We start from the raw sequence: 13,123 nt of genomic DNA, 5'->3' as shown, positions 1-13,123 counted from the left end.
AGGCCAGATGGTTCGTTAAGATAGATAGATGACCAGCAGGGTAAAATAATAATCACAGTGGTTGTAGAAGGTGCAACAGGTTAGCATCTCAGGAGTAAATGTAAGTAGGCTTTTCATAGCCGAGTGGGGGAGGCAGAACATAGAACAGCAGAAACTGGATCAGCAGCAATTGGATCAGCAGCACGATCAGGTGGACTGGTTACGGGGACAGCCGGGAGTCGTCAGGCGAAGTAGTCCTGAGGCATGTTCTCGGGGCCAGGTCCTCCGGGAGGTGAAAGACAGAGAGACTTAGAGATCACAAAGGACACCATTTTTACAATGTTGCGAAGATGGAAAAAGGCCACTTTTGAATTTGATATGGTTGTCAAAAGAGAGATCAGTGTCCAGAGTAATGCCAAGGTCTTTCACGGTTTTAGAGATTCATTGTCAGATCCGACCTCAGAATTCTTTGTTTCTTGGGACCTAGAACTAGCATCTCTGTTGAGTTCATTCATGCCTCATTTATGTCTCAGCTGGCTCTCATTTTAGCTCAATAGAGAGTCCACAGCTGTGTAAAGGCTTTTTCGGAGTCCAAAGCCACGATCGTCCGGCGGCCCATTGTGACATAGCTACCCTGCGTCTGAAACCACCGTCTGCGGTGGACGCACAGCCTGCCGTGCACCTCCCCAAAATTCCCAACCAACACGGCTTCATGTACATGGATCAAATCAAATCTGTTTATTTGTTGCTTACACAGATAAGCAGGTTCAGCGAAATACCTATATTTAACTAGCTCCAACAGTGCAGTAGAATGTCTCGCAAATACAATACAAACACACAATTAATTGAAGCAATCAAAACAAGAAATCAAGAAATAACATTCCAAAGTAGATAAATTAGAGTGAGCATGTGTACGAATCCATAATATACATATGTGGTGTGTATAGACAATATTTGGAGAAAGAAAATGGTATGTAGAGTAGTAGGTATACTACACTCAGCAAAAAAAAGAAACGTCCTCTCACTGTCAACTGCGTTTATTTTCAGCAAACGTAACATGTGTAAATATTTGCATGAACATAAGATTCAACAACTGAGACAACGGACTTGCCTAGTTACAGTGGTGCAAAAAAGTATTTAGTCAGCCACCAATTGTGCAAGTTCTCCCACTTAAAAAGATGAGAGGCCTGTAATTTTCATCAAAGGTACACTTCAACTATGACAGACAAAATGAGGGGAAAAAATCCAGAAAATCACATTGTAGGATTTTTTATGAATTTATTTGCAAATTATGGTGGAAAATAAGTATTTGGTCAATAACAAAAGTTTATCTCAATACTTTGTTATATACCCTTTGTTGGCAATGACAGAGGTCAAACGTTTTCTGTAAGTCTTCACAAGGTTTTCACACACTGTTGCTGGTATTTTGGCCCATTCCTCCATGCAGATCTCCTCTAGAGCAGTGATGTTTTGGGGCTGTTGCTGGGCAACACGGACTTTCAACTCCCTCCAAAGATTTTCTATGGGGTTGAGATCTGGAGACTGGCTAGGCCACTCCAGGACCTTGAAATGCTTCTTATGAAGCCACTCCTTCGTTGCCCGGCGGTGTGTTTGGGATCATTGTCATGCTGAAAGACCCAGCCACGTGTCATCTTCAATGCCCTTGCTGATGGAAGGTTTTCACTCAAAATCTCACGATACATGGCCCCATTCATTCTTTCCTTTACACGGATCAGTCGTCCTGGTCCCTTTGCAGAAAACAACCCCAAAGCATGATGTTTCCACCCCAATGCTTCACAGTAGGTATGGTGTTCTTTGGATGCAACTCAGCATTCTTTGTCCTCCAAACACAACGAGTTGAGTTTTTACCAAAAAGTTATATTTTGGTTTCATCTGACCATATGACATTCTCCCAATCTTCTTCTGGATCATCCAAATCCTCTCTAGCAAACTTCAGACGGGCCTGGACATGTACTGGCTTAAGCAGGGGGACACGTCTGGCACTGCAGGATTTGAGTCCCTGGTGGCGTAGTGTGTTACTGATGGTAGGCTTTGTTACTTTGGTCCCAGCTCTCTGCAGGTCATTCACTAGGTCCCCCCATGTGGTTCTGGGATTTTTGCTCACCGTTCTTGTGATCATTTTGACCCCACGGGGTGAGATCTTGCGTGGAGCCCCAGGTCGAGGGAGATTATCAGTGGTCTTGTATGTCTTCCATTTCCTAATAATTGCTCCCACAGTTGAGTTCTTCAAACCAAGCTGCTTACTTATTGCAGATTCAGCCTTCCCAGCCTGGTGCAGCTCTACAATTTTGTTTCTGGTGTCCTTTGATCTTGGCCATAGTGGAGTTTGGAGTGTGACTGTTTGAGGTTGTGGACAGGTGTCTTTTATACTGATAACAAGTTCAAACAGGTGCCATTAATACAGGTAACGAGTGGAGGACAGAGGAGCCTCTTAAAGAAGAAGTTACAGGTCTGTGAGAGCCAGAAATCTTGCTTGTTTGTAGGTGACCAAATACTTATTTTCCACCATAATTTGCAAATAAATTCATTAAAAATCCTACAATGTGATTTTCTGGAGAAAAAAAATCTAATTTTGTCTGTCATAGTTGAAGTGTACCGACGATGAAAATTACGAGCCTCTCTCATCTTTTTAATTGGGAGAACTTGCACAATTGGTGGCTGACTAAATACTTTTTTGCCCCACTGTAAATAAAGGTTAAATAAATAAAAAATAATTATAAGCGCATTAACCCTGTTGGCCGAAAGGCCCATTCTTACATATTTATTAACCTCATTTGATTGGCTGATATTGAGTACTGTATGTCACAATGGAACGCAGAATATCACTGCTCAGAGGCTGTGAACTTTGTAGCAAACTTTATTCTCGTCACATTCATGTCTCAGCTGTCGGCTCGCTCTAAAGACAATGACTTGTTTGGGTTAGAGGAAGCCAACAACATCAGACTGAACAAGCTCCACATCGTCTTTGCCTTAATTTCCTTCACATTTATGTCAGCTAATGAAAGCCTTGTTTTACCACCATCAGGAGCTCTCACTCAATCAGAAACGTTTGATACGAAGTGACTTACAGAATGGCTAAATTGGACTTGTGTGATGAGCTCATATATAAGCCTGATACGAGGGCGAGTGAGTTCAGGGCGAGGCACACTTTGATGTCATGGCATTTTAGGCACATCCTTGTTGACCCGCTGAGCGAGCGGACACGCCAGATCAGAGTGCTGACTCAGTTACAGTAGCCTCCTTCCTCTCTGTCTCCCACACCAGCCCAATAAAGAGAATGAAACACAAACAGTTAACCCCGCCAAGCCACTGTTTGGATAGGTCGTTTTGTTTGGAGAGGGGAGTTCATGGGGAGTGAGGACACTGGTTGTGTCTGAAATGGCACCCTAATCTCTATATGTAGTCCACTATAATACATGGAATTTGTGTGTGTGTGAGATGTTTGTCCAATTGTGTGTGTTCTGTTTGGGAGGTCTACTGGACTCTAAAATCGTGTCATTTTCAAGCGCTTTATTACGTCAACGGGTCAGCTATTTTGGTGTATGATTCTTAAACTTCAGGATTTTCCCCAGAGTCAGATGAACTCATGGATAACTTTTTTATGTCTCTGGGTGCAGTTTGAAGGAAGTTGCTAACTAGCGCTAGCGGAATTGCTAACTATGGGTATCTGCTCGTCTATGGGTATCTGCTCGTATGATGGCAGATAGCACAGTGACTGGAAGTCTATGGGTATCTGCTCGTATGATAGCAGATAGCACAGTGACTGGAAGTCTATGGGTATCTGCTCGTATGATAGCAGATACCCATAGACTTCCATTATTGCGCTAACGCTAATGTAAATTTACAGGTAGTTTTGAGAACCAATGCTATTTAGCTGGACAAGGAGAAATAAAAATGGTATCCACAAATCCATCTGACTCTGGGGAAGTAGATAAAAGGCCTCATTACCCAAAACCCAAAGTATCTCTTTAATGGCAGCAACTGTGTTTCAGAAGTGTAGTGTAGTGAATGCCGTCATTGTGAATAAGAATTTGTTCTTGACCTGCCTAGTTAAATAAAGGTTCAATGAAAACAGCTGGGATCATGGAGCGGGAGAAATGATTATTGTGGAGTGGGAGTAGCTATGGTCTATGCTGTGTGTGTGTGTGTGTGTGTGTGTGTGTGTGTGTGTACTTATGTGTGTGTTTTCTCGTGCTCACAGCCAAAGGGATGTGTGATATGCAATATAGCATTTGGAGAGAAAAAATCCTATGCAATTGAATCCAGGGCAGGGGGCACAGCTGTGTGTGTATATTGGAGGTAGGGGAAACTCTCCTCTTGCTCCATCCTGGAATGCACCCGACTTATACCACCGGTTGTGAGTCCAAGGTCAGACCATAGTACAATAGGTCAGTCGTTCACCTCAGTTGATTTCCAGGTGGGGATCAAAGGCCTTACAAAGCACCACCCAGGCAACAGAATTGTAGCCTTTTGAAGCCAACACGTTTTAGACAGGGGCCTTCCTTGCCTATATGGTAGGGGATATAGGTCCCTAAAAGTCGAGTGCTTTCACCAGTCTCCATGTTTAGCCTTTTGATCACAGCAAAACACATTCCATCACCTAAAAGGGTCAAGACAGCCCAGTAGATGAATTCATCATTGGACACCGGTACTGCTCAAATTACCCAGTCCAGAAACCTGTGAAGGTGCTGATGTATGTATACACACACAACGAGAAGGAGTGTGTAATGAGTGTGTCATGCCCTCACAAACATACTAATGCAGACGTTCACACACACTAATGCAGACATGAACACACGCACAAACACTCACACATACTGATGCAGACATACACAGAGACACACATACGGTCAGACACACACATTGTCACAGTGTGAGTGCTATGATAGATGGAGGGAGAATAAACACGAGGTTCATGCCAAAGCTTGGCTAGGGTCATATAGGTCTGTATATCCCCAAAACCACACACACAAATACACACACTACCCCGATTCACTCAGCACTCAATCCCCAAATCCTTATTCATAAGTACCCCCACCTCTGAACTTAAGGCTCCTCCCTCCATCTTGTTTCTCCGTCTCTCATACCACCTATGCTCTGCCCATCCACCCCCAAAACACACACACACGCTGCCCCAATCAACTCCTGTCAGCTGGATACTGTTAAAACGTGCTGAAAATAAATGCCCCGGTGAGACTTTCTGACTCTCTGAAAACATAAGAATTGCTCGGATGAGTGGGGGAGGGAGAGATGGCAGGAAGAAGGGAGGGTGACAAGAAAAAATAGGGGAGAAAAGAAGAGTACAATTTCAACACCTCAGGCTCCTACCCTGTTCACCTAGCCTATGTCGTTCCTCTGGAATGCTATTAGCTGTGAGTTATTGTGTGTGTGTGTGTGTCTCTGTGTCCGCCATGCTCACCTGCCAATCTCCCTCCCTCTTCCTCCTCTCTTACACACTTCTCTCTCTTTCCTTCTGTACTCATTCTCTCTCTCGTAGAATGAATGTCCTTCTCCGTAATGCAGCGGTTCAGCGGTAGCTCTCTGTGATCTACAGTAATTGGATCAGTTTGGCTTTTTAGACCACAATGAATAACGCAGATCCTGTATCACTGTTTTTGCTTCTCCCAATAAGTCATCTTGTGCTAGTGAGCTTCAGGTGATGGAGAAGCAACTTTTCGAACGACATGGTCTTGGTCAGGGTGTTACTATAGGGAGTTATGGCCCTTTGTAGTATGGCGCTTGCAACTCCAGGATACTGGGTTTGATTCCCGGGACCACCTCTAAATAAAATGCCTACAAGTCGCTTTGGATGAAAGGGTCTGCTAAAAATGGAAAAGTCACTAATTCATAGTTACTATAGTACTCCTCTGGCTCCGAGCACAGCTTTGTCATAGTGTTGTTGTGTTCTGCACCAGTCAGCATAGTGCGTTACTATACCATCGTACTCCTCTGGCTCAGAGAACAGCTTTGTCATAGTGTTGTTGTGTTCTGCACCAGTCAGCATAGTGCGTTACTATACCATCGTAATCCTCTGGCTCAGAGAACAGCTTTGTCATAGTGTTGTTGTGTTCTGCACCAGTCAGCATAGTGCGTTCCTATACCATCGTACTCCTCTGGCTCAGAGAACAGCTTTGTCATAGTGTTGTTGTGTTCTGCACCAGTCAGCATAGTGCGTTACTATACCATCGTAATCCTCTGGCTCAGAGAACAGCTTTGTCATAGTGTTGTTGTGTTCTGCACCAGTCAGCATAGTGTGTTACTATACCATCGTACTCCTCTGGCTCAGAGAACAGCTTTGTCATAGTGTTGTTGTGTTCTGCACCAGTCAGCATAGTGCGTTACTATACCATCGTACTCCTCTGGCTCAGAGAACAGCTTTGTCATAGTGTTGTTGTGTTCTGCACCAGTCAGCATAGTGCGTTACTATACCATCGTACTCCTCTGGCTCAGAGAACAGCTTTGTCATAGTGTTGTTGTGTTCTGCACCAGTCAGCATAGTGCGTTACTATTCCATCGTAATCCTCTGGCTCAGAGAACAGCTTTGTCATAGTGTTGTTGTGTTCTGCACCAGTCAGCATAGTGCGTTACTATACCATCGTACTCCTCTGGCTCAGAGAACAGCTTTGTCATAGTGTTGTTGTGTTCTGCACCAGTCAGCATTATGCACACACCCACTGCTGTGCTCCTGAGTCCAGGAAAATCAAACCATAGCTGTGCCAGTATCAACACAGTCTAGTGTTATACACACTCTAGGGTCGCCTCCAGTGACCATTCTGATCCCTCTCTCTCCCCCTCTCTATTTTCCTTTCTCTCTCTCAAATCAAATCAAACGTTATTTGTCACATGCGCCGAATACAACAAGTGTAGACCTTACCGTGAAATACTTACTTACAAGCCCCTAACCAACAGTGCAGTTCAAGAAGAGTTCATCAAATATTTACCTAATAAACTAAAGTAAAAAATAATAAAAAGTAACACAATAACATAACAATAACGAGACTATATACAGAGGGTACCGGTACCGAGTCAGTGTGCAGGGGTACAGGTTAGTTGAGGTAATGTGTACATGTAGGTAGGGGTGATGTGACTATGCATAGATAATAAACAGCAGGTCAATGTAAATAGTCCAGTGGCCATTTGATTAATTGTTCAGCAGTCTTATGACTTGGGGGTAGAAACTGTTAAGGAGCCTTTTGGTCCTCGACTTGACGCTCCAGTACCGCTTGCCTTGCGGTAGCAGAGAACTTGGGTGACAGGAGTCCTGACAATTTTATGGGCTTTCCTCTGACACCGCCTAGTATATAGGTCCTGGATGGCAGGAAGCTTGGCCACAGTGATGTACTGGTCCGTACGCACTACCCTCTTTAGCGCCTTATGGTCAGATGCTGAGTAGTTGCCATACCAAGCGGTGATGCAACCGGTCAGGATGCTCTCGATGGTGCAGCTGTATATCTTTTTGAGGATCTGGGGACCCATGCCAAATCTTTTCAGTCTCCTGAGGGGGAAAATATTTTGTCGTGCCCGACTGTCTTGGTGTGTTTGGACAATGATAGTTTGTTGGTGATGTAGACACCAAGGAACATGAAACTCTCGACTCGATCCACTACTGCCCCGTTGATGTGAATGGGGGCCTGTTCGGCCCACCTTTTCCTGTAGTCCACGATCAGCTCCTTTGTCTTGCTCACATTGAGGGATAGGTTGTTGTCCTGACACCACACTGCCAGTACTCTGACCTCTTCCTTATAGGCTGTCTCATCATTGTCAGTGATCAGTCCTACCACTGTTGTGTCGTCAGCAAATTTAATGATGGTGTTGGAGTCGTGTTTGGCCACGCAGTCGTGGGTGAACAGGGAATAGAGGAGGGAACTAAGTACACACCCTTGAGGGGCCCCAGTGTTAAGGATCAGCGTGGCAGATGTGTTGTTACCTTCCCTTACCACCTGGGGGCGGCCCATCAGGAAGTCTAGGATCCAGTTGCAGAGGGAGGTGTTTAGTCCCAGGGTCTTTAGCTTAGTGATGAGCTTCGTGGGCACTATGGTGTTGAACGCTGAGCTCTCTGTCTCTCTTTCGCATTCTCCTGTCTAATATTCCCACTCCCTGTGGTGTTCCAGAATGGGCTCCCGCTGCACCGATAGAGCAGGGAATTAGAAGGTAGGATCGATGTTTTGGGAAGTTGGAGTTTTTTGCGACTGTGTCATTTCAGAACTGGCAGCGTCGTTGGAGAGATTTATGCTCTGTGTTTCTCACTGTGTCACACACCACATACAGACACGCATACAGACGCACACAAACACTTAAACACACAGATTCACATTGGAATAAAACACAAAAACACTCTTTCTCTCTCGTGCTGGATCTATATTGCTTGGCAATATGTTAAGTGTTGTTGGCTGCTTCCAACAGTCCAAGTCAAGTAGTTTTACTGTTGACCATTATTTCCCATACAACCGACAGTTGTTTAAAATGTGGTCCTTGCTGATTCCTAGTAGTCAGCACTGTCAGCACACTAAGAATTCACAGTCATCATGTGTGTTGTTGTCGTATGAATTCTAATGCATTATCTTTTTGTGTGAACAGGAATATAAGAATATGAGTGGGTTTGTGAAATTGGGAGTGTTGAAAGTGTGTGCGTGCGTAGGTACATACGTAAGAACGTGTGTGTACATGCACGTCTGTGTGTGTTCACTAAGTGACAGACGGGCCATCATCACCCAGCGTCTCCCAGCTGTGACCTGAGGCCACATGTGCTGCCAATTAGGACCAATCAGAGCCCTGTAATGAGGGTGGGGGGAGGGGCCGACCCATGATTAGTGTGTCAGACTGATGAGAGAGGACAGGGGAGGGAGGGGGAGGCCAGGAATCATATTTCTCTCCCTCTCACTATTTTCCCATTCTGCTGATTTGCGTATGGTGGTAGCAATGGTCATCAAAATTGTTCAGGTTTTAAAAACAATTCTAGTAAATGTATAGTTGGACAATGGATGAAGGAAGATACTGCACATTTTCATAAAAAATGTATCCATCAGATATTGACTGAATTATAGAACATTTTACTGGCACGGACAAATAATGGAGTTCAGGGATTTTGGTGGGAATTCAGGTCTTAAATGTATGTCAAATTTCACTTGTTTTTTGTTGTTAAACTAAAGAAAATATGATGTGCCTTTTTTGCATAAATACACTGGGTGTATGCGCATATGAATAAATGAACATAAAGGGGTGGACCAGGCAGCAACCACCACAAACCTGCCCTGTCCCACGCCTACCTACACTCACCTGCCTCGTTAATTACTCCTGTTGTCATGTTCTGTTTCAAAATGGTGTGTCAATAGCAGAATACCCTCAGATAAAAGAAATCAACACGCTTGGCTCTAGATTACACCTATCTATACATACTTTATATTGTTTGCGAGATCAGACACAATATCACTATAATCCGAGTGTTCATTTTCAGAAGTAGCTTTCATTTCAGTGCATCTCATTTGTAAACAAAAACATTTACACCCTTCAAAATAAAGTTGTCGAGACGATGCGCTAAATCACAGACGAAGCTTTAGCTTTCTTATAGATGCTACGGAAAGACAATGTATTCCATTGAGCCCATTTCAGCCCTTCCCGGGGTGTGTTTGACAGGTCATTCCAAACATTTCTGTGAAAAAAGTCGACAGGCATAAGCAAGAGTATGAAAGAGTCGCAGGAGTAAAATTAAAGCAATCAATCCAGCAAGATTTAAATGACATCCATCATTTAAATGAGATGTTGCACCTCTCAAACACAGGAAATACTCTAGATGGCTGAAAAAGACAGATCCTCCAGTGGGTGGGGAAAGCGCGTTGCTAATGGTAGGGTTGGTCTTGCCCCCCAACACTCCATATGGTCGATGGGGGAGGGTTGGGGCTGGAGTAAGATTCAGCTGAGCTCTTTTTTTCTAAATGTTTTTAGTTTTCTGCAGCCTATGGAGTTTTGCGACTGAGTGTTCAACTTTGCTGTTGCACATTTCACCTACAAAATAGGTCATCATTATATCATTGCGTTATCACTGCAAGATTGTCTTTCATCTCAAATTTGTGGCTAGCCCTATATACACCTCTACCACGGTTTCCACACAGCCTTTGAAACAGTTCAAGTTGAAATGAATGGACTGAATGGGAGCCTGAACGTTTGACAGGAAAACATGGTACTGCATGCTTGAGGTTATATATGAGTACTGTATATTTGAGGTTATATAAGATTTGGTACTGCATGCTTGAGGTCATATATGAGTACTATATATTTGAGGTTATATATGAGCGTGCACTGTATGTATTTATTCCTCGTGTTCTTATTTTTCTAATATTACATTTTTTTTCTCTCTGCATTGTTGGGAAGGTCCCTTAAGTAAGCATTTCACTGTTAGTCTACATCTGTTGTTTATGAAGCTTGTGACAAATACAATTTTATTTTATTTGTTTGGGGTTATACAGTGCCTTCAGAAAGTTATTCACACCCCTGGACTTTTCCCATATGTTGTTGTGTTACATCCTGAATTTAACATGGATTAAATTGAGATGCTGTATCACTGCACTACACACAATACCCCATAGTGTCAAAGCGAATTGGTGTTTTGAGAAATGTTTACAAATGTAATTAAAAATGAAAAGCTGAATCTTTATTCAATAAGTATTCAACTCCAGGGGGGTTTACCAATGCCTTGCAAAGAAGGGCACCTATTGGTAGATGGGTCAAATTAAACAGACATTGAATATCCCTTTGAGAATGGTTATTAATTACACTTTGGATGGTGTATCAATATACCCAGTCACTACAAAGATACAGGCATAACACTCTATATTTTCAAGTGGCTGCATCATGTTATGGGTATGCTTATAATTGTTAAAGGTGCACTATGCAGAAATTGCTCCACCATTTCCTGGTTGCTAAAATTCTAATAGTTCATTTAATTTCAATTTATGTGACAAAACAAGCAAGTCTAGTGTAGAGACTCATTGTACCATCTAAACCGTTGAGAAATATATCTTTCATAACCAAAAATATTGTATTTCAAACTTAAGAACAGTATGCATAGAAATAGCACAAAAATAACAGATCTACCACTTCTTAGACTTGATTTCAATGAGAATGAAAGATATATAACTCACATTGCTATGGGAATTTGGTCTCGGTCGCACAAAAAGTTACATATTGTAGCTTTAAGGACTGGGAAGATTTTTATTATAAAAAATAAAGGGAATGGAGCTAAGCACAGACCAAATCCTAGAGGAAAACCTGGTTCAGTCTACTTTCTACAAGACACTGGGAGATGAATTCACCTTTCAGAAGGACAATAACCTAAAACAGAAGGCCAAATATACAAATGGAGTTGCTTACCAAGACGACATTGAATGTTCATCAGTTGCCTAGTTAAAGTTTGGAATTAAATCGGCTTCAAAATCTATGGCAAGACTTGAAAATGGCTGATCAACAACCAGAGCTTGCTGAATTTTGAAAATAATAATGTTGCAAATATTGTACAATCCAGCTCAGAAAGATGTACAGCTGTAATCGCTGCCAAAGGTGATTCTAACATGACTCAGGGGTGTGAATACTTATGTAAAAAGATCATATTTCTGTATTTCCTTTTCAATTAATTTGTAGAGAAAGTAAGGCCTCTATGGGTTATGTGAGATCTGGGCCAGGTCTTTTATTGTATCTTTCTTGGCGGGCTGCCCAATAATGTCTCAGGAGATGTGATCAGTTTGTTTATACACCAAGGGCTTTCAAACAAATGTTCCCTTTTTCTCCCCGTATCACATTTTGAATTTGTCTCTTGTTGTATGAGTTTTCATTATTAGTGCCTGTGCTACTGCTGAGTTTAGTTGTTTTTTGTGCGGGCCAGTGGAAATTGGAGGGCGGGAAGACAGACACGCAGACGTTTTTTTAGACAATAAATCATCCGTGATAGGGACAGACACGGTGACCAGAGATTGCGGTCAGGTCGGACTCGTAAAACCACATGTGAGGGGAAGGAATGTATGACCCCGTTGCATTGTGGGTCCTGTGTGTATGTCTGGGTCGAGAGTGAGGTTTTCCCTGACTCACAGGATGTTGTGAAGCGGTATGGAGGGGGAGGTTAGAGGAATGAGGAGCGTAACTTTCGGGAATTGGTGGGTGAATCACTGGTTTGTCCTTCTACCCCCCCCCCCTCGCTCTGTGTCTCGCTCATCTTTCTGTTTCTCTGTACATGGGCAGAGCATGACATACACTGAGTATACAAAACATTAAGAACGGCTCTTTCCATGACAGACAGACCAGGTGAATCCAGGTGAAATCTATGATCCCTTATTGATGTCACCTGTTAAATTCACTTCAATCTGTGTAGATGAAGGGGAGGAGACAGGTTAAATATGGATTTTTAAGCCTTGAGACAATTGAGACACGGATTTTGTATGTGTGCCATTCAGAGGGTGAATGGGCAAGACACCAGGTGTACCGGTTTGAGTGTGTTAACTGCAACGCTGCTGGGTTTTTCACGCTCAACTGTTTCCTGTGTGAATCAAGAATGTTCCACCACCCAAAGGACAACCAGCCAACTTGACACAACTGTGGATAGCATTGGAGTCAACATGGGCCATTCTCCCTGTGGAACGCTTTCAACACCTTGTAGAGTCCATGTCCCAACGAATCGAGGCTGTTCTGAGGGCAAAAGGGGGTACAACTAAATATTAGGAAGGTGTTCCTAAATGTTTTGTACACTCAGTGTATGTTGGGCTGAGGTATTCGGTTTGAGATTAAAACTTTCCTCTCTCTCAATATCCATTTCACTGTCAGGGAGTAGAGAATCATATATTTTTCTAATCAATTTGGGTTGAAATTCAAACTTTCCCTCCCTCTCTCCAGTCCCAAAGAAGTTGCTGCTGCAGGAGCCCAACCCCAGAGTGGCAGTGTACCCCCCGTCACCCAGTGCCCATGACCCAAACGTGGTTGGAGACGGCGCCCTCCCTGATGGGACCTCGGTCATAACCTTGGAGTCTGTGCTCTCAGGTGAGCTGCTACATACCCATATGCAGAGACACTGTCACACATACACAAATGCATGTGCATACGCACGCACACATACTGCATGTGCACAGCCATGCACACTCAC

General features: G+C 43.3%; 1 protein-coding gene across 1 annotated transcript in view; it reads left to right on the top strand.

Annotated features, from left to right (window-relative positions):
* The window catches only part of LOC115139566 (protein eva-1 homolog C-like), a 146,114-nt gene that overhangs the window by 105,989 nt on the left and 27,002 nt on the right, over positions 1-13,123 (top strand). Inside the window, exon 6 of the mRNA XM_029677097.2 lies at positions 12,877-13,020. Within this exon, the coding sequence (XP_029532957.2) occupies positions 12,877-13,020 (144 nt within the window). The remainder of the gene's footprint in view (positions 1-12,876; positions 13,021-13,123) is intronic.

The sequence above is a fragment of the Oncorhynchus nerka genome, linkage group LG13 (genome assembly GCF_034236695.1).
Source record: "Oncorhynchus nerka isolate Pitt River linkage group LG13, Oner_Uvic_2.0, whole genome shotgun sequence".
Classification (NCBI taxonomy): Eukaryota; Metazoa; Chordata; class Actinopteri; order Salmoniformes; family Salmonidae; genus Oncorhynchus; species Oncorhynchus nerka.
Note: the sequence above shows the minus strand (reverse complement) of the source record. Positions and strands in the feature narration are given on the sequence as shown.